The 25120-nt window shown below is 40.2% G+C and overlaps 1 protein-coding gene across 2 annotated transcripts in view; it reads right to left on the minus strand.

Moving 5' to 3' along the window:
* The window catches only part of UHRF2 (ubiquitin like with PHD and ring finger domains 2), a 67282-nt gene extending 42777 nt beyond the window's left edge, over positions 1-24505 (minus strand). Inside the window, exons 1-3 of one of the 2 annotated variants that reach the window (XM_084772603.1) lie at positions 24017-24505; positions 17504-17737; positions 845-1104 (exon numbers count right to left, since the gene is read on the minus strand). In XM_084772603.1, coding sequence (XP_084628729.1) covers positions 845-1104; positions 17504-17737; positions 24017-24169 — 647 coding nt within the window. In that variant the 5' untranslated portion in view covers positions 24170-24505. Of the gene's footprint in view, positions 1-844; positions 1105-17503; positions 17738-24016 lie in introns of those variants that run through there. The other variant, XM_084772604.1, reaches the window with a different exon arrangement.
* Between the last annotated feature and the right edge of the window lie 615 nt (positions 24506-25120).

Consider the following 25120-nt stretch of genomic DNA (forward strand, 5'->3'; position numbering starts at 1 on the left):
TGGATGCTCTCAAACTACAGCTATAGCTCTGATGATGTGGGAATTGAAGCTGGGTCCTCTGGATGAGCAGTCAATTCTCCTAAATCTTAAGCCATCTTTGTAACCCTCTCTACTGTTTTCTTATAACCATCTTGTACTATAAAAAAATACACAACCCATTCTAATATTTGAGCTCATAGCATGTGGCAAGAATGTCTTTTAGTGTGTTTAATAATAATATTTAACTGTGTCCCAATAATGTTTGTTCCACAATTTTTAATAAAAAAATTTAGTGCTAGAATCTAGGTTCTTAAGGCCAAGCTCCCTCATAATCTTTCAGAATATAACTTTATCTAGAGAGGGAGACTGGGGCATGACTATCAATACATATGAGATTTCTTATTTTGGGATGAATGAATAAGTTCTGAACTTTATGGTAATGCATAATCCTGTATACATATTAAAATTTAATAAATTATTTCCTTCAACTGGGTAAGCTGCATGTAAATTATCTCAATAAAAAGCAGTTTTCAGTAGTTTTTTTTTTGCCTCATTCTAATAACTATTACAATGTTTCCTAAGATATTAAATATAACTAAAAACCTAACAGACAAGTACAAATCAGAACATGCTAAAATAAGCCCATAGTAGGATGATTAAAAACGAACCACTTATAAGCCAGAGATGGCTGACAGTTAAAGGGCCCTTACTTGTTGGATAACCACCACTAAACAAGCAGAAACCAAAAGACTGAGCATGACCTCTAAATAATTTCATAAAGACTATTCAAAATAATCTTGAAATGCAAAGCTGTGCTTCTATACATGAAAACATGAATGAAGTCCTCAATAATATGAGCACTTACTCATCATACTCGATATGATAAATAACGTCTTCATCAGCAGCAACAGAGTCTGAATTAGACGTAGAGGGTACATTGTCCAATTTATTTGTGTTCTCTTTGGAATTATGATTTACATTTCCATTAGTCCTTTTATAAGAATTGCCATTCTTCAGTGGAGTTTTGCCACGTGAATGTCCATCAGAAGCTCTAGTAACACTATGTATATGTGCTTCAAACCAAGCACCAAGGCCGGCATCTCTGGCATCCACCAATTCATTTACCTAAAAAGAGTTTAAAATTAGTTAATGAAGCTTAATTTCATCTACTGCTTCAAAAACTTTAAGATAACTCAAGTTATTTGAGAGTTATTATAGTAAACAATACTTGTTGCTACTCATGTTTGAAATGATTACAGATTAGATCATAACTATTCTTTTAGATTATATTGTACTATCTTAATCTTGGTATTTAACTAATATAATTAAACTTCTTCCCAATTTCCTTCAATGACATAGAGGGTACAATTAAATCTTCCTCAACCATGTCTACACACTATTTTTGAAAACAATGATTATGTATACAGGAGTCATTTAAGAACGCTGCCATTACAGAACCACCACTTTAAGTTATTAAGACATCAATTTGTTCTATTAACAATAACTTACACAATCTGACCCAACAAAAAAGGCAAAGTGAAAATAAAACTTGAAAATGAGGGAATTGTGTGTAAAGAACAGAAAGAGTCTGCCAAACTAATGTATACAAACTGGGAAGAGTTCTGCCATGGGTTAGTAACTCAATAAGCAAATATGTTCGTTTACCAACAAAAGATAAGACATAAGGAGAGAGGCCTAAGACACAAAGCAGAAGTCCAGTAATGACTCAGACCTAACCAACAACTTTTACAAACAAACAAACAGTTATTAGAACATAAGTATGACATAAGAAACAGAGGCAAGTTTTAAAAAATTCATCTAAAACATGTGAGGATGTTGGTAAGAGAGAGAGGATTTTGTTTGTTTTTTCCTTCCCCCGGGACAGAGAGAAACCTCTTAAACTTTCTTTTTCAAGTCCTTACAAAGGAAATCTGAAACCACCAACAAATGATCATCGAATGATCACTGTCTCATAAATCTAGTTTTCTCTTGAAGACAAAAGAGACCACTTAATGTACTTAATATAATTCTAACATGGTGTTGGGGTTAATTGTGACACAATCAAGTGTTGCCTGGGAAGAAGGAAACTCAATGTAAGAATTGCTACAACCAGACTGGCTGTGGAAATGTCTGAGAGACTACCCTGACAATGTTGACTAATGTCGAAGGGGCCCAGCCCACTGTGGGAGGCACGAGCCCTAGGTAGGCAGGCCTGGGACATATACGAAAGCTAACAGAGAAGCCAGAGAAGCGACTGTTTCTGCTTTAGTTCTTGCCCCTCCTTTTCTCAGTAAGGACCGTGACCTGGAAGTGTAACCCAAATCGGCTCTTTGCTCTCCAAGCTGCTTTCATCAGTATTTACCACAGCAGCAGAAGGGAAAGCAGAACTCAGATGACAGTTTGGAAATGAAAGCATGGTCTAACATGTGCTAGATAACATGGCATGCTCTTCACTTACGGTTACCTAACAAGCCTATGTTGGGAGGTAGTCTGACGGATTTTGGTGCTAATTAATAAGAAGCCATCACACCTGTGCAGGAGAAATGGAATAGGCGTGGCCAAGCTTCCCAGACTTAGAGAAACAGAGAATCTTGGGAAGAAGAGAAGAAAAGAGAAACGAGGTGGCCATGGGTTAGATGGAAGAGAAGCACATGGCCAGCGTGGATGGAGATTTAGCCCAGATGACGAACACCAGCAATTATACGGGAATATGGATGGGAGGTAGCTTGATAAGAAGTTATTAGAAGCAGATGGCATGGGGCTGGGACAGGTATCCCATACCTGCCCCACTATGGGAGGTAGTTTAGAGAACCGGTATCTGCCCTGCCCCAGGTTAACTAAGGCTATTTTAAAATATAACAGGTGTCTGTGTCTTGATTGATTGCTACCAGGTTTCACTGTCATAATAATTATAAGCCTGATAATAAACATTTTAGGCCCTACTGGTAAATCAACAACAAGCCTATTAATTACTGCTTTATAAAGAAGCAAAGACATCGTTAACTTGTTGTAGGCAAAAGCTAATGAGATGTAAATCCAGATATCAGAAAGCATCTTGACCATGAAAATGCATGTGAGTTTTGCCATTATACTAAGAACCTTGTTAAATCTAACAAGTTAGGTAAATATAAACTTAAAGGTAAGGGAAAAACTCAGAAATATACTTTATTTTTTTAAGTTTCAAATCACCAAGCTGACATAGAAAGGAGAAAATACAAATAAGCCAAAACATTAACTTTCACCTTGATGCACCATTTAACCAGAGGTAGCATGCAAAGTGAATACCATAGCTTTAAAAGCATGGTTTAATACAACATAAGAACAAAGCAATGAGGAGGGGGAAAGGAGGTGTAAGGGAGGGAGGGAGGGAGGGAGGGAGGGAGACAATTTCTTCTTCTTCTTCTTCTGCTGCTGCTGCTGCTGCTGCTGCTGCTGCTGCTGCTGCTGCTGCTAGTCAAATAGGTTAGGTATAACAAAGATTCAGAGACGGAGCATGCTATCTGCTACATAAATTTATTTACACATTAAATAAATATGGGCTTATTTTTCCACAACAGTAGCTGATAAACTTCAAGACAGTCTCTCGTAAACAAGAGGTAAAACAAAGCAAAACAAATAACCAATGCTAAAATTTATAAGAATAAACTTAAGTTACTATTTACTCACAGCAAGCCAAAACATGATGTTTCATTTAGCATTCTACTGTATTACTGTAACAGGAAATGCAATATATGGTTGATATTAAAACAACAGCAGTAAGGATGGAGAGATGGCTCAGTGTTTAAGAATACTTGCTGCCCTGCCAGAGGCCCTGAGTTCAGTTCTCAGCACACACATCAAGGTGCCTCACAACCTTCTGCAACTCTAGTACTAGGAAATCTGATGCTCTCTTCTGGCCTCCCCACACACAAATACATGTACATAAAAATAAAATTTAAAAACAGCAGTAAAAAAAAACCACCTTCAGCCTCAAGTGTAGGGTGATGTAGTGTAATATGTTATCGCAGCACTGTGTAAGCTAGATTGTATAGGCAGAGCAGCCAAAAAACAAAAACAAAAACAAAAACCAAAAAAAAAAAAAAAACAAAGCCAAACAAACACACAAACCCACACATGAATATAAACTCTACTATGGATCAGCAGGCAGTCAAAATAAAATGCTGAAGTTTGCCTACCAAATATAAGAAACCAGTAGGGAGAGCTAATATTTAGATTAACCTAAAATAAAATTTATTAGCTCATAAATGTAGGGATTGTTATTTGAGTAGAGTAAATCTACATCTGCAGCTGGAAACTCAATTTTTTATTATCCTGTTCACCACAGCAAAACATTTACAATAATGCACGTAAAAATGTGGCTACTAGTGCTTTGAAACTGCAAATATATTGTGATATATAGACATGCTAAGAAAAAACTTAAAATACCTTAAATTGCATGTAAGAGACAAAACTTTCATAGAGCCTGGGTTTTGATGGCAGCTCAGAACAAAGAACTACTAAACCATAAAATTAATAGAAAAACAGGATACTGTCATGGTACCCTTAATACTTAGTAGGTAGTAACTAAGTAGTAAGTACTAAATAACTTAGTAGAAATTAAGAAGAGAAAGAATTAGTTAGAAGAGAGTGGAGCATCTATCTGGTAGCATGTTCCTGTAACCTCAGCTAAGGAAAGCTAAGCAGAGCAATCATAAAACTTTGATGCTTGCTGGGCAATGGTGGCGCACACCTCTAATCCCAGCACTCGGGAGGCAGAGGTAGGTGGATCGCTGTGAGTTGGAGAAATCGAGTCTAGGACAGCCAAGGCTACACAGAGAAACCCTGTCTCAGAAAACCAAAAAAAGAGCAAACTTTGATGCCAGTCTGAGTTACATAGTAAGACCTTGTTTTGAAAAAGCCAATGTGAAGACACAGCACGACAAAAAGAGAAAGATAATGTATGAGTGGAAGTGTCTAAATTATACATATCCACAATGATTTTAATTTGTAGAATTAAAATGCAAACTGGAGATGTTAATGTTAAAGAAAATTTCAATTCAAGGCCACATATCAAAGCAGCCAAACAGGTGGATCTCTGAGTTCGAGGCCAGCCCTTTCTACAGATTAAGTTCCAAGACAGCCAGGGCTACACAGAGAAACCCTGTCTCTAACAAAACAAAACAAAATAAAAACCAAATTAGCAAAAGAGGCAGAAGAAACTATGGGAAATAACAGTCCAGAGGTGTTTGTGTGTCTTCTCTACGAAGGCCAAGCATGGCAAGGCAGTGCAGAGGATCTAAGATTAGCTACTGTGAATGTGCCACAGGCTTCAGGCTACTGGAGAGGTCTCTCTACTTGTCCGACATCATGATATCCTTGCCATGGATGATCAGAACAGAAGAATACTGTCTTAGTGTGTCAAACTAAGAGAGAGGTGCTCAGGGTATGGACTCGGAATTGACCTACTGTATATTAAAGGCATGCTCTCTGACAATGTTCAAATGTATTATTTCTAAGACTTCACAAAACAAAAAAGGAATTCACACCTACTAGGCAAGTACTGACTACTGAGCAGCTCTAGAACATATTTTTAACTTGTAGTTTAAGACAAGACCTCATTAAGTGCCCAGGCCCTGAACTTCTAATTTTCTAGCCTCAGCCCTGAGTATGTGAAGTTATAGATTTGAACTATAAGGCCTAACTTTTCTTTTCTTTTCCTCTTTATCTTTGAGGTTAAGGGTGGGAAACATGATCTCACTATGTTGTCCAGGCTGCATGAAACTTGTGATGCATAACATTCAGGCTAGCCTTGAACTTGCAGATCCTCCTATCTTAGCCTCTAAAGTAGCTTGGACCATCAAATACATTTCTAAACACTTTCCTTTGTTCTGTGGAAAACACAGCTCTGCAGATAAAGTAGTATTCAAACCTTTCAAAGGTATAATCTTAAGCAAGTTATCATGTCCAAACCTTGTAAAACACACCTATCAATACATTTGAGAAAATCTAGCCCAGCAGGCATGTAATGTACACAAATTGATCAACTGTCTTTTTTCACTAAGTACCAGCATATCCAACGCTGACTCGTTTAATGCAGCAATCTTATTTCCTATCATTTACTTAGTAAATATTACAAGTTTTGATTATATAATTTCCTTTAATAATCATAATACTTTCCCATTTTTCTAATAAAGTAGAGGCATGAAACATATTTGTCCTCAAAAGACGTACAGTCAAGGACTGGGGAGATGGCTCAGTGAATAAAAACCAACAGCACCAGCATGAGGACCTGAGCTTGAATATCAAGAACCCACAGAAAATCTGTTTACAGTAGCACAGGTCTATAATCCCAGTGCTCTTATGGCAAGATGGGAAACAGAGATGAGAGAATTCCCAGAAGCTTGTGAGCCTGGAGTATGCAACAGCAAACAATAAAAAGTGGTCTAAAACAATATCAAAAGGAAAGACCAACATCTGAAGCTGTCCTCCGGCCTCCACACAAGTGCCGTGGCACCTGCACTCAGGTACATGAACATATACATATACATACATCCTGTATAATGTAAAAAAAAAAAAACACATATAGCTAAAATATAGAGTGAAACTGGGAACATGAGTTTCTCCAACTCTAAACATGACTCATTTCATTTTGTATTTAATTGTAAATACAAATGTTAAAAATGCAATATGCTTCCATTTACATAAAACTCAGAAACAGCTAAATTAGGAATGCATAAACAGAATAACTGTTAGTAAGTTGTTAAAATCATATAAAGATCACGGAAAAGATTACTATAAATGTTTGGGTAATAGTTTCAAGTAAAGAATATGGAGTTATGGGCTAAAGAGATGGGCTGGGAGTTGAGAGCACTCACTGCTCTTCCCAAGGACGCAAGTTACCTCACTTCAAACACAGACATACAAATGCATATATATAATGTTCTAAGTATATGACATTATAATTAGGAAGAGAAACATGGGAAATTCTTGGGAGTATGCTATTCTGTTTGATAATTTGGTGTTTATAAATACTTTACAGCATTTCATTAAACTGTTCTTTTCACATTATTAAATTTCATAGCTACATTATACCACAGGCAAATGAAGACAACATACTAAAATATCAATACCTTTACATGGATTACTGATCATTTCTTTTTCCTATATTTCCCAGTGAACATAAAATGACACACACAAAAAATTAACTGCTACATATTCAGCTAAATTCAAATGCTTAGCATTTTAAACATCATTTGGACTGGATGACAACTACTTAAAACATAAAAACCTACTTGAATTACAGAAAGTGTATCAAAATTAAACTTACTTTGTACCAACATACAAAATTCTGTATCACTGAATCAAAATTAACCTCATTTGTGAGTAACAATTAAGGCCTAAAGTTGAGGAATAAATTCAGTAATCTACTTTTTGTCCTATCATCCCCACACATCTATATACTCCCCTTTCTTACTGTTTTTAAATGATCAGTATCACCAGTATGATCAGTATGCCGGGCTAGCAATCAATTAAGACATTGACACTTGTTATATTTTAAAATAGCCTCAGTTAACCTGGGGCAAGGCAGATATCAATCCTTTCAACTATCTTCCATAGTGGGGCAGGTATGGGATCCCTGCCCCAATCCCATGCCATCTGCTTCTAGTAACTTTTATCAAGCTATCTCCCGTCCATAATCCCCAATACTTGCTAATGTTCTTCATCTGGGCTGGATTCTCCATCCATGCCAGCATGTGCTTCTCCTCCATCTAACCCATGGCGCCCTTCATCTCATCTCCTCAGGTTCTCTCTCCTTCCTCCTTGTGGGCGGTCTTTCTTCTTCGTCCTAGGTCGGTCTCTGTCTGTCTGTCTGTCTGTCTGTCTGTCTGTCTCTCTCTCTCTCTCTCTCCCCCCCCTCCCCCCAAGCCCCACATAGCTCCTTTGCCCTGCCCAGGTGGGATGGCTTTTTATTCATCAAAAGGTGGATCACAGAGACAGCAAGCAGTAATTAACATCAAAATACATCAGACCCCCAACAGAAAATTTCCTTATTCACAAACCAAAATAAATTAATTGGCTTAAGAAAAGTCCACCATGTTTCAGAAAATACATTTATCTCATAACCTAGTTTCAGTAATTCAATACATGTACAATAAACAACGGGAATAGATAATCCTGGCTCCTGCTCAAACATCTCCAGGCTCTTCAAATAGAATTGGCAACAACTAGTTCCTCAAAGCAACACTCAAAATTCACCTTCTCTTCTTGCTGTCTAAACAGTATTTTAGTGAAAAGAAAAGGGGAAAACAAAGATGTTTGTGAGACACAAAGCAGTAGATCAAGTCCTAAAAAACCACAAGGTCTTCAGTTACATTCCTAACCTTCTGCTCCTTAAAAAATTCTTATAAAACAAAATGACATAGATCCCCCAAAACTCAAGATAAAGGAAAAGATTCTGAATTGTTTATTTATTTACTTTTGGAGACAGGGTCTCATTACATAACACTTACTATCCAGAAACTCATTATGTTGACCAGGTTGACTTTGAACTTACAGAGTTCCACCTGCCTCTGCCTTTGGGATTAAGAGTGTAGATACATCACCATGCCCACACACTTCCCAATTTTTCACAACAAAAAATGTATATATTAATTAATTTCATTACAAGAGAAGAAAGTCAGAAATTTAAAAAAAATAACCTTTTTTTCCAAGTTTAATGTTATGGGTATGAGTGGTCAGCCTTTTCATCTTTATGTGCACCATGGGCAGACAGTTCTCACAAAGGCCAGAAGAAGGCAGCAGAACCCTATGGAACTGGAGTTACAGATGACCCGTGAGCCATGTGGGAACTGGGAACCAAACCCAGGTCCTTTGTAAAACCAGCAAGTCCTTTTAACTGCCAATCCACTCCTCTAGTCCCAAAGTACTAGTATTTAAAAGCATTTTCAGTTTACCTACAAAAATAACACTTAGAAGTTCTGATGAGATAGAGGAAAATAGAATTTGTTTACTTCTTTGTCCCTAATATCTAAACCAATGTGTACTAAATGCACAACTATTCATAGAATGAATCAACTATCCAGAAATAAGCACTTCTAAAGCATTAGACAAAATTTCAAAAACTCATAAAAGAACTTCATTTTAAACTGAAAAGGGAAACAAACCCATGTTAGTTTTTGCAGCAAATAGTTAATTAAATGCAATTTAAAAATATTAAGAGTATGAATAACACAGTAGCCATTTTAGAGTTAAGTATCAGGTTCACTATGTTCCTAAGTGAAAAAATAAGGGTAAATTGCCTTGAAAGTTTACACAACTGAAGAACAATTTAACTAGAATTTGAAACTAGCTTTGACAGTGAAGTCTCTTTTTGCCACAAATGGCTAGACCATGTAGTAATAAAGTTAAGATAGTGAGCATCTATAGTATATATCAGCATGAGATATATATTAAACAAAACCAGACAAGATGGTACAATAAATAGCCTGTAACACCAGAACTGGGGTGTGCTAAGGCAAAAGCATCACAAGTTCAAGGCCAACCTAGACTAACTAGTAAAAACTCTATCCCTACGCAGACTAGTTGACAGCCATAACATGGAAAAGAAGAAGAGAAACCTGACCAAAACACTGGATTTTTGTGATGCTCTTCTGGGGACATTTGCTAGAACTAAAGAATTATAAGTATATAATTGATTACTCGCTCTTTTATGAAAGTAGGTTCATTCCTTCACTGTCTTCAGTGTGTGACCAAGTGTGATGATGCTCATCTGTAACACCAGCATTTGGGAGGGAGAGGCAGAGGTTCCAGCTTTGGTTCCCAATAAACAACTGGAATATGTAACTCAAGTGGCAGAGTTTCTGATGTCTCTGTGGACAGTGCATGCAAATGGTGCACGTGCTTATGCAGGGAAAACACCCATACTCAAAACAGAAATAAATAAAAATCTTTTTTTAAAAGGTAAAGGATAATGAAAGTATATCTTACAGACACCAATAGTGAGATTATATTCAGACATGTGTATTTACGTAAGTTAGTACATGTGAATATATACATATACAAAATATATTCTTTTTTTAAAATGTCATCACTCAGTTTAGTGCCCTTAATAACCCAGGAACAAGTACACTACAGAGACTCAGAAACTGGCTCACTTGGCAAAGTACTTGATATACAAGCACGAGGACCTAAGTTCAGATCCTAAAAACCTACATAAAAACCCAGGCGCAGCGGTGCATGCCTGCACCCCTAACACTGGTAGGGAAGTGGAGGGAGGTAACATGGAGACAAATGTTATCTCTGGATCCAACCAGTCTGGCTGGATCAGTGAGCTCCAAATTCAGTGAGTCAAAAAGCAAGATAGATAGTGGCTGAAGAGGATACCCTACCCCAGCCTATGGCCTACACACACACACACACACACACACACACACACACACACACACACACACACCACAACTGGAGCACAGATTCTGGCTTCTAATATCACTCTATAATAAAATAAACCAGTATGTGTGGGGTCATGGCTCAGTTAGCAAAGTGCCAGCCATACAAGCATGGAGACCTTAGTTCAGATCCCCAGCACTCATATAAAAGCAGGCACGGTGGCAGGCACTGTACTTACCAGAGCAGGAAATATGCAAGGTGACTTTGAAACATCTTACAATACAGGAAACAAAAAGAAACCTCACAATAACATAACAAGAAGACACAGACACAGCTAGCGCACGCTTTTATCCCAGCACTTGGGAGGCAGAGGCAGGTGGATCTCTGTGAGTTCAAGGCCAGCCTGGTCTACAAAGCGAGTCTAGGACAGCCAAGGTTACAGAGAAACCCTGTCTCGAGAAAATAAAAAAAAAAAGCAAGCAAACAAACAAACAAACGACACAAGGACCATGTTTTAAAAAAAGAAAAATTTCCAATGGCTAACACTGAAACAATCTTAAGAATCAGTGCATCTTTCTATAAGCAATTAAATATATAAACAGGTGAGAAAAGACAAATCTCCCATGTTTATGACTCTTTTTATTTACACTCTGTCCTCATATGAAATAAAATACAACTCTTCCTGTCTTCAACATAAGCTATACATAGTGACTTATCAAAGAGTATAATATGGAAGAGAGGAAAGAGAAATTAACAGTGGAAAAACTTAAACAGAACCTCAGCCAGATGATTAAGGTTCACCAACAGTGTTAGCAAAATTAAACTCCCACTGACTCAAAATCCAAATTATATTACTAGCATGTTGATAGTGCCAGTCTAAATAAGACATGAAGAAGCAGTACTTTACATCTCTATAGTCTTTGTCTAAAAAACAAATTTAGTCCATTGATGAGAAAATAGATAAATCCTGAAAAAGACAAATTATGAAAAATGCTTAACCAACCTTACAACTTTCAAAGCAATTAAAAATAAAAAGAATTCCAGTGGGACATGATGGCCCATAGCTTTCAACCACAGTACTTGGGAGGCGGAGGCAGGTAAATGAGTTCCAAGCCAGTCTAGTCTACATGGCAAGTTCCAGGTCAGCAAAGGCTACGAACACAGATAGTTTCAAAATAAGTAAATAAATACAGGAGATCTGATGCCATATCCTGGATTAACAGCAGCTTTGTGGGGTGGGGGTGGGGGTGGGGGCAAAGATCCCTGGAGTGGGAGAAAAGATTTTAAGTAAAACCTAAAAATAAATAAATTAATAGGAGAGTCTGTGTGCATGGTACATGGGGACTGTCCTGAGACACATGACTAGTACGGCCTGACTACGAAGCAACCCCAAAAGACCCATTTATCAAATGCTTGTCAAGTCCTACACTGATCGCACTACTTGGGGGAGGTTCTGTAAACTTCAGGAAGTGGGACCGAGTTGGAGGAAGTGGGTCACACTTAGGGCATACCTCTGAATGTTATACCCTACTCTTTGGTTCCTGTCCCTCATGAGGTGAAGAATCTCTTCCAAGAATTCCTATGGCCATGATGGCCGGATCAAGCATGTTAGCTCAAGCAGTCATACACTTAATCCTCTCAAACTGTTAATCACATAAATCTTTTTCTTCATTAAACTGTTCTCTAAGATACTTTGGTCAAAGCAATGAGAAATAACTAATAAAATATGGTGCTATGCAGTTAAAGTCAATCATTCTGGTTCATTTCAGAATTAAGTGTGCTCAGAACCCATCAAAGAGTTACAGACAAGTAGGAGACGCTGGGCCCCTCTTTCTCTAACTGGCAACTAGTCCCTGCTTGTCTTAGAACTCTGAGAGCTGGTAAAGTGCAAGCAGTCTACTACATGACCAAGGCCATAATCAGCAAAGGGGACAACCTCAAGCCCTAGGATATTCCCCAGGTAAGATTGCATCCTGAACCAACAGGGTAAGAGAATCTGGGAAGGGGGCTCTTAGAGAAATGCAGAGATTCTAACTCTCTGGAATAGCAACCTATGGAGAAAGGGAGTAGGAATTTGTAGCAACAGATAACTTTAGAGGAAAAACAAACAAAACAAAACCCGGTCTAGTACTAAATCAGCAAGCCATTGATCCTTAAAATAGCTTTTCTCTATTCTGGTGTCTCTTTCTGCAGAATGGTATATTAGAAATTTCCACTTTCATTAGTCTCAAATTCATTACAGTATGTACCTTGTTTCTCTCCCACCAGATAATTGGGGTCACTGATGTGACTAAACTGTAAGCCTCTGAATCTGGCTTGGGGAGAGATTTAGAAAAGTTTGGAGACACCAACTAGAGAAGCCTCAGAATGTTGTAAGCTCAATTTAATGGGCAATTCTAGAATAAGCTCAGAAGACCAGAAGGGATGCTGACTAGGCAACTAGACTATTTATTTTTATTTTACGTGTATGGGTTGATTTGTTTGCATGCAAATATGCAATATGTATGCCTGATATTCTTGGAAGCCAGAAGAAAGAGCTGGATTCCCTGGAACTGGAGTTCCAGATGTTATATGGGTACTGAGAACAGACTCCAGGTCCTCTGCAAGAGCAGTAAGTACTCCCAACCACTGAGCCTTCTCTCCAAGCTCCATGGAAAGCTGAACTTCACAGGTGACTGGCTAGAGCAAAAACATTTGAGAAAACCTGCAGTTCAGTCAGAAAACCTGCTTAAAGTTGGAACTAACGAACCCACCGTTTCTGAACAATAAGATCAGTGTCATTAAGAAAGACGCAAATGAATGCTTTGACAATGGAAAAGATGCTTTAAGGATGCGTCAGGAATTGGCCCTAATTTACCCACTGGAGATTCAGTGGATATCATAGTTTTCATCTCTTTGAAAGATCATGCTTTGAGAAAAAGAGTACCTCCAGGGTAGGCAAACCTGCTTGTACCAAGATGGGCCACCTAGAGAAGAATTTCCTACATAAATCAACTCAGGTCCTTAGAAGCCACTGCAGGCAGGGGCAGAAAGGGACTTAGCAACTGTTCAGGCAGTTGCTGGTGGCAGACCCTGACACTGACATTGTCCACGCGGTGCTGCTTTTGTAGAGATACAGAATGCAAACATGGTGAAAGCTTCTAGCTTGATTTCAAAAGAAGGCCTGGTAACCAGTTTATGTGCGGCCAGAGCATGATTGTGCAGGCAGCCCTAGGGAATTATACATAAAGTCACAAGGATGAAACCTAAGCTTCAGCAAAGAATCCAGGGTACCGAAAAGTGCCGCAAATATCAAATGTGTGTGGACAAAGCCATGTGAGCTACAAATGGCAATGTCATAGGGCTGCCCAAGCCCACTGCAGCTCACCTGCTGACATTGCATGGCCCAGATGCTACAAATGGAGCTATGCGGTTCATTCAATATTTGGACCCCTGGATTTTGGCCTTGCTCTAGTATAACCCTTTCTTTGTTTCCTACGTCTCCCATTGGAGTGGGAATGATTTACTCTGTATTAGTATGCAACTTGCTTTTTTACCTGACAGGTACTCACAGTAAAGATCTCACCTTCAGTATCAAAGGAGACTTTGCCTTTAAGACTAGTGAATAATGCTGGAACTGCTAAGACAGTGGAGAAAGACTAAATCCCTTTTAATTATGAAATGGCCATGAGCCTCTAAATATGAGATGTTCAATTACATTTGTGTGTTGAGCTCTTGATTCAAAGCACTCTTTGAAGAGGTTCTAAAACCGTTAAGGGTTGGAGCAGATTTGAAATTGGGAAGTCACTTAGGGTGTGTGCCTTTTAGGGGTAAATACCAGGTCCACATTTCCCACTTAACTCTGATCTCAGTCTATTGTAAGTGACTACTCCTTTACCACAATTTCCCACAGCTATGACACTCTGTCAAGGTGTATGGAGCCAGGCAACCATGGACTGAACTGCCTTAAACTATAGGCCAAAATAAATCCTTCCTCCTTTAAACTGTTTGTTAGGCATTGGGTCACAGCCATAAAGCATAACACATGTCCTAAGTCCACTATAAAAGTAACATGAAAAAATTCAGAGCATCGTACTGCTGTGGTTTAAGTACGCTCTGCACCTCCAAAGCTGGTATTAGAGTCCAATCCTCATTAAGGTGAAATATGGAGAATATGAAACTCAGTCAAGCATGGCGTGTCTGTAGTCTAAGCCACTCAAGCTGAAACAAAAGGATTAACTGAGCCCAGGAGTTCCAGACAGTTTGGGTATCACAGCAAGACCCATCTCTCATAAATAAATGTGGATGCTTAATTTACAAGAACAAGAAAGACTACACATACCGTCTTTTTTTGTGCTGCATGAGGACTTTCAGCAAGAAAGGCATCAGCAAATATACCTCATTAACCTTTGACCACAATCATAACCCAAAATAAGCTTCTCCAAACATTACCTGTTCTGCATTACTATATTATTAGCAAAGAAAACAAATATAGATGCCTACAAGAGATAACATGGAAGTGTGATGTAGACAAAAAATGGCAGGCTGGCTTTTGGTGCTTTAAATACAACAGAAGCAGCTCTTTTGAAATCTCCATAAAATAAACAATTCCATTAATATGTCATTGTAACTGCAGCCTCTGGAATAGCAAATTTATGCGTGTGCTCTAAAAGAAGTACTTGTTGACAAGAACACAGGGAAGAAGGGAGGTTAGAGGGAAAAGACAGTATATGGCACTATTTTTCCGTACTAATAAGAGTATAGCAAAGAAGTCTACCAGTATTATAATATTAGCTTTGGAAATGACTACCTTATTAGTAGCTCATATTTTAAAGCATTTATTTTCTCCAGCTTTCCCAATAAACAATAACTTTGTTTGGTCTCATGTTGATTGTTTTCCTGCTTCACTGTTACCTAGCATTTCCAAAGAGATGTCAAGTAACAGCAGCACTGGTTAGCTTTCTTTCCTAACCTTCCTCTATAGTCCCATGAAGCAGTCTCATGTAACCCAGAAAGGCATTGAACTTTCTGCATTACTTCCCAAGTAATGGGACTACAGGTGTATAATCCCATGCCAACCCACTAGTGACTGGCTGTTTCTAGCTTTTTACCATCACTGAACATGATGTCAAATGTAATTTAACATTATCTTATTTACTCAAAATCATGAATGAACTCAAATTTGTATTTAGATGCAGAAAATGTTTTATATTGTATAATTTCTTTTGTTTATTGTAATGCTGAACTTATACTAAAACATTTTCTAATAATTAACAGTCTCCACTTTCTGACAAACAATATTTTGTCAAGATTTTAATACATAATGATAATTTTAGTTGCTAAATTTAACTTTGTTTTAAATAGTATTAGGATATCAAATTGCTTCTGGTCATGTTTCAGTAATAATGTTTCACTTAATGTAAGGAGCAACAAAGAGCTTCCTTCTTTCTTTATGCTGGGTCAATTCATGTTTATTTATTCCTTAAATGTTTAAAACACTTCAGTTTTCTTTAAATGTTTAAAACAACCGGTGCAGCTGCCCTAGTACACAAGCCTCGTATTTCTTGGAAGTAAAGTTCATTACTAATTTTCTTGATTACTTCTATACTTAAGTTTGCATTTTCCCATAGATTCTAAATTATTCCTACTTGCACTTTCTTAATTTATCTCACACCACGTAATTTTTAGTCTTGAAATTGGTAAGTCTAAGTACCTATTTATCCCAAAAGAAAACAAGTTATAAGAACCAGAGAGGATGAAACAAAACTGTCCTTCAAATTATTAACAGAATTTTTAAAACTCTAGGTACAAATACCAATAAATAAGACAACTGAATGTCCATGTATCCATAAGTAAATGATCATTTAAATAGCTTCAAAAACATGAAGTTATCAGAAATAAGTCAAACATTCATTAAAAGATATCAGAGACATTAAACCAATGGATCTGTGTCTATGAATTTTAAAATTCATAAACATGTTAATTCTATAAACTGATCTATAGAGGCAATCTTCATTAAAATCTCAGTACATCTTTGTAGTTTGATAAGCTAATCCTTTTTTTGTTCTGTTTTTGTTTTTGCTTTTCAAGACAGGGTCTCTCTGTGTTATATCCTTGGCTATCCTGGACTCGCTCTGTAGACCAAGCTGGCCTCGAACTCACAGTGATCCACCTGCCTCTGCCTCCCGAGTGCTGGGATTAAAGGCCTGCACTACCACGCCCCGCTCTTGGTAAACTAATTCTAAGAGTTTTTATTGCCAGTATATAGAAAGCCATAAGGCCAAAAACAAAAAAACAAAACAACATTAACAACAAAAAACCCACACACAACAACAAAGTCCTTGAGAGGAATTACATTTGGGAAATGGAAGAAGGAAAGTATCAAGAAATTCTGAAAAGCCATAGTACTTAGCATAGCAGGGGCAAGGACAGACAAATAGACCAATGAAACATAAAAATCTTGACAGTATATTTTGAGTAGGCAATCGGTACCTTTTTTAAAATATAAATTTCTAAAATTCTAGAACATGTGCACCAGGGGTTAAAAACTGAACTAGAACACTGCCCAGGTATGTAATAAATACACACTAGGTATATGGTAGCATGTCAATAAAGTAGAATGTAATAATGTAAAGGAATAAAATACAACTATATACATGAGAAAAATCAGTGTTGAAGAAAAGCAGAACTTCTCTATAAAGAGATCTGGCTATACATAAAAAATGACATGTTGTTTAGACAAATATACATAAGTAATGAAAAAAGAAGAAAACTTGCATTACAAAGTCACTGTAAAAAATTTCCTTGGTGGGCAGGGGAGGCAAGCAATACGTTTAGAAAAGTGCTGGTGTCATTCTACTTTCTCACCTGGGTGGAATTACACACGTATGTTTGTCTTATTATTCTCTGAACTGTACATATTCAGTTTTCATTCTTCCACCACAATGTTTTTTTCCTGATAGTGCTGAGGCTCAAAACCCAGACAGAGTCTCTTGTATTTGTAAGAAAAGTACTCACCAGCTAAACTGTATGCCCAGCCCCGGGGTGAATTTTCAGACTACTTCTGACAGAATATGAACTGCTGCAATCTTTACTTAATGGAAATCAATGTTTACTCACAGCATCTCAAAGAAAACAGACATTTGTATTCTCACAACTACTAAGACTGAAGATAACATACCTTATAGAGTCCAAAGCCAGGATCAATAAGACAAGTGCGAACTGACGTAGACGGCTGACTGGAAGATCCCCCTCTTGCTGCTTTCTTTACTTTAGGCAGATTATTAGGACAGGGTTTAGCCTGAACATCGTTCTGCTTAGATGTGCTAGGAAGACTGGCGTCTGGACGAACTAGCAGCTGAATTATATCATTCAGTCCAACGTCGTAGTCAAATAAAGTATATCCATTCTCCAACTAGAAAAAGAATAGAAACTAGAGTGAAGTGCTTACCTCAAAACTTGTTTAGCTTGTCCAAATATCCTAGGTAAACTATTAAAATTGACAATATTACAATTTAACAATCTTGAAATGGTTCTAAATGCTTTATGGCGTCTAACATTAGCCTCCTCTCTAGACCAAAATAAAGCCTTTTTTTGGAGGGGGGCACTTTTTGAGACAGGGTTTCTCTGTGTAGCCTTGGCTGTCCTGGACTCGCTTTGTAGACCTGGTTGGCCTTGAACTCACAGCAATCCGCCTGCCTCTGCCTCCCGAGTGCTGGGATTAAAGGCGTGAGCCACCACGGCCAGCTTCAATAAATTCTTAAAAACCACCACAAATTAACTATAGGCAACACAAGTTAGCCATTAAAATAAAAACTGTATCATAGCTGTGCCAGTCTCATTCTGTAACTGCCCGCACCCAAAAATCCTCTCTAAACTACTTTTAACCTCTCATCATCTTTTTATTGTTTCCCAGTCTTTTTTTTTTAATTTCTAAGTTCTGCCAGGTCATTTATTACAAGAATTAGAATAAAAGAATTACAACTACAATAAAATTCATTTACTATAAAAGGATTACGATATAGAAGAACATGGAGAAAATAGTGTAGTTTTAAAAAATATAGTAAGCCAAGAAATTTTAGGCTGAAAATAACTGTCTTTCAAGATATTTTTTTTGTAGGAGACATGTGGCCAAAAAAAGCAGACAATGGCCCCGTGCGAGGGAGAGATTTAACGCCTGCTGCACTCGCCTCTCCCTGTCACCTATCTACACAGGTTACAATACTTTTTATACAATACCTAATATTTTTCACTAACTACCTGTAACAAAATGTGTATAAAGCTAGTGTCATCATACAATTTCAAATCTGGGTTATGAAAAAAAGAAAACTTTATGATGTTTCAAGGGATTTGTTTAATTACAAAATTATCTGCCTTATGTCCTCACAACTGATTTTTTTAATGTTCAAAAATTAGCATATTTTAATTTTTTTATTTTTAATTTATTTACTTTACATCTTGATTATAGTCCCCTCCTTTGTCTCCTCCAGGTCAACTCTCCCTCCCTCATTCCCCCTCTCCCCCTCCCCTAGTACTCAGAAAGGGGGCACCCTCTTCCCCTATCCTCTGACCCCAGCCTATCAAGCCTCAGCTCGTGAGGATTTGGAGAAAGGTAAACACTCCTCCATTGCTGGTGGGCATGCAAACTTGTAAAACCATTTTGGAAATCAATTTGACATTTCCTTAGAAAACTGGCAATGGGGCTAGAGAGATGGCTCAGCGGTTGATAGCACTGACTGCTCTTCCAAAGGACCCAGGTTCAACTCCTAGCACCCACATGGCAGCTCACAACTGACTGTAACTTCAAGATCTGACACCCTCATACAGACATATATGCAGGCAAAACACCCATGCATATAAAAAATAAAAATAAATAGATTTTTTAAAAACTGGGAACAGTTCTACCTCAAGACCTAGCTATACCACTCCTGGACATATACCTGAAAGATGCTCCACCATACAAGGACATTTGCTCAAGTATGTTAATAGCAGCTTTATTCATAATAGCTAGAATCTGGAAACAACCTAGATGTCCCTCAACCAAACAATGAATAAAGAAACTATGGTACATTTACACAATGGAATACTACTCAGCTATTAAAAACAAGGAAATCTTGAAATCTGCAGGCAAATGAATGAACTAGAAACAATCATACTGAGTGAAGTAACCCAGACCCAGAAAGTCACACATGGTATATACTCACTTTCTAAGTGGATATTAGCCACATAATACAGGATAACTATACTGCAATACACAGCCCTAAAGAAGCTAAGTAACAAGGAGGACCCGAGGGAGGTTGCTTATTTCTCATTAAGAGCAAATTGAATAGACAGTTGAAGAAAAGGACAGGAGGGGAGCCTACCACAGAGGTCCTCTGAAAGCCACCACCCAGCAGGGAAACCAAAGCAGACGCTGAGATTCACTGCCAAACTTTGCAGTGGAGCACAGGCAGTCTTACAGAAGAGTTGGGGGATAGAAGGACCTGGGGGGGACAGGAGCTCCACCAGGAGATCAATGGAGCCAAACAAATCTGGCCCCCCCTGCGGGGGAGCACAGAGGACAATGCTACAGAGACAGATGCACCAACCAAGGACCATGGTGAGGACCTAGACCCCCTGCTCAGATGCAGTCCACAGGCAGAGCAGTCTCCTTGTAGGGCCCATGACATGTGAAGCAGGACCATGACTAGCACAATTCCACAGGCTACACATAGTCACGTTTGTTAAACAGAACAAGGAAGCAAGATTTCACAAGCTACCTAGTAAAAGAATTAAGTAATTAAATTAGGTACTATCTCACAGCTCAGTTAACATATTTAACCCCAGGGGCTCAAAGTAGCTTGCATGCAGGCAGTCCTGGGTTCAATCCTCAACAACAGACACACCATATTCAGTAAGAGAATTAATAAAAATTAAAAATGTAATGCACCTAAGGCATCTCTGGCAGGAATCCATGCTACGTAACAGTTACTTCATGGCAGCCTTGGTTTGGAAAACACAATGTGCACTTTTCACTGTGTATGCCATCAAAATACACAACCGCCAATCAACACACTACCAGGAACACCCTCGTACAAATTTGCTTTTGGCCTTAAAAAATGTCAAGTTTATATGAATACCAAATCTGACTGATTTATATATATACCAAATCTATATACTTATACACCCAGGGTTGCATAAGATTTTCTTAGGCCAAAAGAAGCTACAAGTAGAAAAAGTTTTAAAAGCCTTGATCTAAAAATTACAAATACCTGCGGGCCTGAAGTATATAACTATAGGCCAGGGGCAGTATTTTCAATTCTGAAGCAAGAGAAATAGTTAGAACTTTGCCAGAATATACTACTGAATTTTTACTGCATTAAGAAAGAAATCCAGAAAATGGAAAAAGGCTGCAACATCAATGCTGGGAAAACCAAGGAGGAAACAAATGAAGTGGCAGTGGCCAAAAATGCAATAGAGGAAGTCATTTCCACAGCACTAAGAGGTTCAAGTAGAGGGCACTACAGATGTTATTTATATATTAATTTATTTATATGATAAATACATATACACATTTTTAATAGACAAATACTTTCATTTTTGTGGAAACAAAGAATGTGGAAGCAGGTGTCTATTGTTTATTTTTCTTCCAGTATGGTTCATATTCCACATCTACAATATTGATGACAAGAGAAGGCAGGGTAAATGGAATTCTGTTGTAAGTCTCAAGAGTTCTAGATCCTAAGATTTAAAGAGCAAGGCCTGGTAGGTGGTATGTACTTATAAGCCACAACAATGCAAGCCTTTTTTCAAGTCTGGCTGAAGAGATGGCTCAGTGGTTAAGAACACTGATTGCAATTCCAGGGGGCCAGGGTAGGTTTCAAGCACCCCACAACTGTCTTTAACTCCACTTCCAGGAGATCTGACGCCCTGACGTTCTTTTCCATACTGTTGTTGCAGCAACCAGGCATGCACACGGTGCAAAGATGTCAAGCATGCAAAGCAACCATTCACACTAAAACAAAAGAGTGGAGTTTCTTGCACTGCTTTTCAAACTTCAGTTGTATACAGAGCACCTGAGACCTTGTAAAACCACAGAGTCTGCTTAAGTAGACCACTGTGAGGCAGCCATGCAAAGCTAATGCTGTTGGTCCTGAGAATGCAGGAAGTATGATTTGAATAGAAAGAAACTAGAACACTAACCCCTCAAAGTTCATTTCAAAGTCCAGGGTTCATTAAAAATCTCCTGTAAACAGGAGGTGTGGTACACACCTCTAATCCCAGCACTCAGGAGGCAGAGGCAGGCAGATCTCTGAGTTCCAGGCCAGCCAGGGATACACAGAGAAGCCCTGTCTCAAAAAATAAAGCAAAACAAAACAAAATCTTTTGTGAAATCTGGTTAAATTCAACTACACTCCAAAGACTAAAAGCAGCAGAAAAAAAATGAAGTTGGGACACACTAAAATTGGATACATAATTTTTTTCACACTGGAGTTGTACTGTGTTATCCGGGGCCCTTAAAATTCTAGGTTCCAGCGATCCTGTGTCAGCCTGTAGCGTAGAAGGGAATACAGTGCCCAGCTTATGTAAATCTGCTTTACTTACTCCATTTTTACTGATAACATTATGACAGTAAAACATGAAAAAGGGTTCTTCTTTTCTATTAAACATAAACTCATTTTACAGAAAATGGCCAGGTCTGTGGTACTAAATTACCTGCCTGCTACTGACACACTTTGTTATCTCCATCAACGGGAAATATCAAAGACAGAAGGAGATAATAACTACTGCCCTGACTAGCTGCAATTCATAAAAAAGTAAACAAGAGCAATGTTCCCCCCCTCTCTCGTGTGTGTGTGTGTGTGTGTGTGTGTGTGTGTGTAAGAGCAATGTTCCCCCCTCTCTCTTTTGTGTGTGTGTGTGTCCAAGTTAATGGCTGGCATCTAAATTCTAAAATTCATAAAAAAGTAAACAAGAGCAATGCCCCCCCCCCCCCGCTCTCTTGTGTGTGTGTCCAAGTTAATGGCTGGCATCTAAATTCTATTTTTCATCCTTACTGGTTCATCACTGAGCAGGGGAGAGGGAAGTAGTGAGTTATTTACTTGGGACTGGGGGCCACTGGTCCACAAGGTTACCTACCATCAACTAGGAACCATTTTCTGATTTGTCTATTTTCTAAGTCCTGAATTTAGAGCTATGTCTACATTACGACACCAAATGCGCTTACGTTAGCATTATTTCAATACTACACTCTTTAGGGCTGTTGCCCACAAACATATTCTCATCTTTCAATTGCATCTCTTGTAAACTCACCCAGGTATTCTAGGAATCAACGTACATTATTACTACTTACATAGCTTTCACTAATAACCAAAAGGAAAAGTTATCAGCCACTTGAGGTACAGTAACAAATGCTACCCAGTATTTAATACAGACATGACTGTTAGAAAAAAAAAAAATCAAACCTTCCCGGTAAAGTGAACTCTTTACTAGGTCTAACACTAAAGAATCAATAACAAACTATAAAATTGGTAACAAGAGAGGCAGAAAGTGCTATGTTTTCTAGGGGAAAGGATCGCCACTTTTTAACAAACCCTGGTTTTTTCTTTTCCATTGTATAATGTTACTTTGAAAATTTTGGCCGGTCTCAGAAGTTGTAAATCTGTGAAGGGAACAAAAATATTCCTTCCAAACCCTTTGTGGCTTATAGGCTACTTCCACGGAATCAGAAAGAACTGCATTTAATTCAAACCTCAGGGCTGGAGCCAAACTGTGGTCTATCGACTGCAGGATGCCAACTTTTTAGTGGACTAAAGACAACGCAAAGACAAAGGCAAGAAAAACGCACGATGGGTCTGGATGTCTAATCATAGACTCTGAGACTTACCGGATAGGAAATGTTTTAGCCTGAGCAAGCAGGGCCATACTTAAATTAACTGAGATGCCCACAAACACCCTTGTGGCCCCAAACTACTTCTCTGCCTTTTGAGTTACTGTTGAGTATGCTGAAGGGCTGAGTTAAAAGCCTGAACTCAAAGAGAAGAGGTAATTAATGTCTTTGGGGTATAATCTGCCCCTATACTCAACATACTTAATTAAACCCGACTTCGGTTACAAACATCGTTCCTTAAACCAAGGTCCCCAATCTCGTACAGCACAAATTCCCAATCTGAGACTAACAATGAGGAAGAAGGGGCAAGCATTCTGCCACGCTTTTCGGATCTTCAGTGTGCTCAAATCCTTCCAGTGAGGGAGCGGGGTTGAGGTGCCTCACTTTCCGAACCTTATCTAGGAGCCCGGGACAGGGAAACGAGGCGAGTCAGTCCTTAGGAGTCGAGCCTGCGCCTCCAATAAAGCCGGTTCGTCCCTCCCCGCGCCCCTGCATGGCTACCGAAGCCGGCATCCCTTCCTGTCTCCGATTTCCTCCAAGCGCGGGAAGGAAAGAGGCACCCAGGGCCCTCGCAAGGCTGTGGCTCTCTGGGGCTGCTGCCCCGCTACACAGAAAAAGCAAGGTCTGGCGGGCCCGAGCACCCCGGCCTGCCTCCCCGCTAGGCGCACCTGTAGTCGGGGACCCCCACAGGCGCAGGCCGAGGCCCCGCATCCCACCAGCGGCCCATCCCAAGCGCGGCGGGCGCGCAGGCGAGCCTCGCCCCGGGGTGGGGGGGTGGGCTGCCGGCTGCTGATGCCCCGGGCTCCCCGCGAGGGCAAACCTCACCTGCTTGCCCCGGTAGAACAGGCGCTGGCACTCGGGCCGTACGTCGAACAGCGCCCACACCCGCTCGCGCAGCTCCTCGATGGTGGCTTTGCGAGAAACGTCCTCGATGGTGCGCGTCTGGGAGCCGTCGATGGTGCGGACCTGGATCCACATCGCCGCCCGGGGACAGGGGGGACCGGCCCCCTTTGTCTGCCCCTGCGCTCGGGCCGCCGCGCCGCGCCGCGCCCCGCCCGGCCCGCGCCGCCTCCCCCCCGCCTTGGAGGTTCCGCTTCCCCGCGGCTGCTGGGCGAGCGCGGGTGCCGGCGAAGGCTGACGCTCCAGCCCGCGCGACCGCCCACCCCACCCCCACCGAGGTGGAAGGAAACCGGAACCCGCCCGAGGCGCCTAGCGCAGCCTCCGGCCTCACGAATAGGAAGGAGCCATGGCTCGGCCGCGCGGAGTGTTTACTTATAGAGATGTAGCTCCCACATGGAGGTCACGGCGCCAACCGGGATCTCGCGAGATCCACGCGAGGCTCCGCCTCACGCACAGCCCCCCGGGGCGCTAATATAGGAAGGGGCGGGGCATTCGGAGCCGTTACTCGGAGCGGGGACGGGGGTGGGGGGCGGTGAATGGCGTGGAGGGGTCAGCTTGCAGGGTCCAGCGCGCCCAGGGGCCGCCGAGTCGTGTCCACGCTGGCCACGGGCTCCCGAGTGTCAAAAACACGCTGAGGCTAACTACCCCTGACGCGCACTTGCATGACTGAGAGATGGGGGGGCCCAGCCTACATTATCCGAGACATCGCACAAGGATGTGAGCCTGCCACCGGGACGGCGCCCTCCACGCGGCCTGGCGGGGCCTTTCCCGGGACTCGTCGGCTTCGTGGACACGCTTCCCGCGGAAACCCGCTTCCGGGAGGCCCAGACCGCGGGCTTCGCGCAGTCCCACCCACGCTTCCCGCCAGTGGAGCGGGACACTGGACGTGACCGAGGCAGCCTTTGGCCGCAGGGATTCTGGGTTTGCAGAACTGTACTATACACCTTCGAACAAAACATCCTAACATCCCAGGGGGGAAGACGCCCACCAACCAACCCACTCCCAACACACACACACACAGGGGGTCCA

Source organism: Acomys minous, assembly GCF_964271855.1.
Source record: "Acomys minous genome assembly, chromosome: 2".
NCBI classification, from domain to species: Eukaryota; Metazoa; Chordata; class Mammalia; order Rodentia; family Muridae; genus Acomys; species Acomys minous.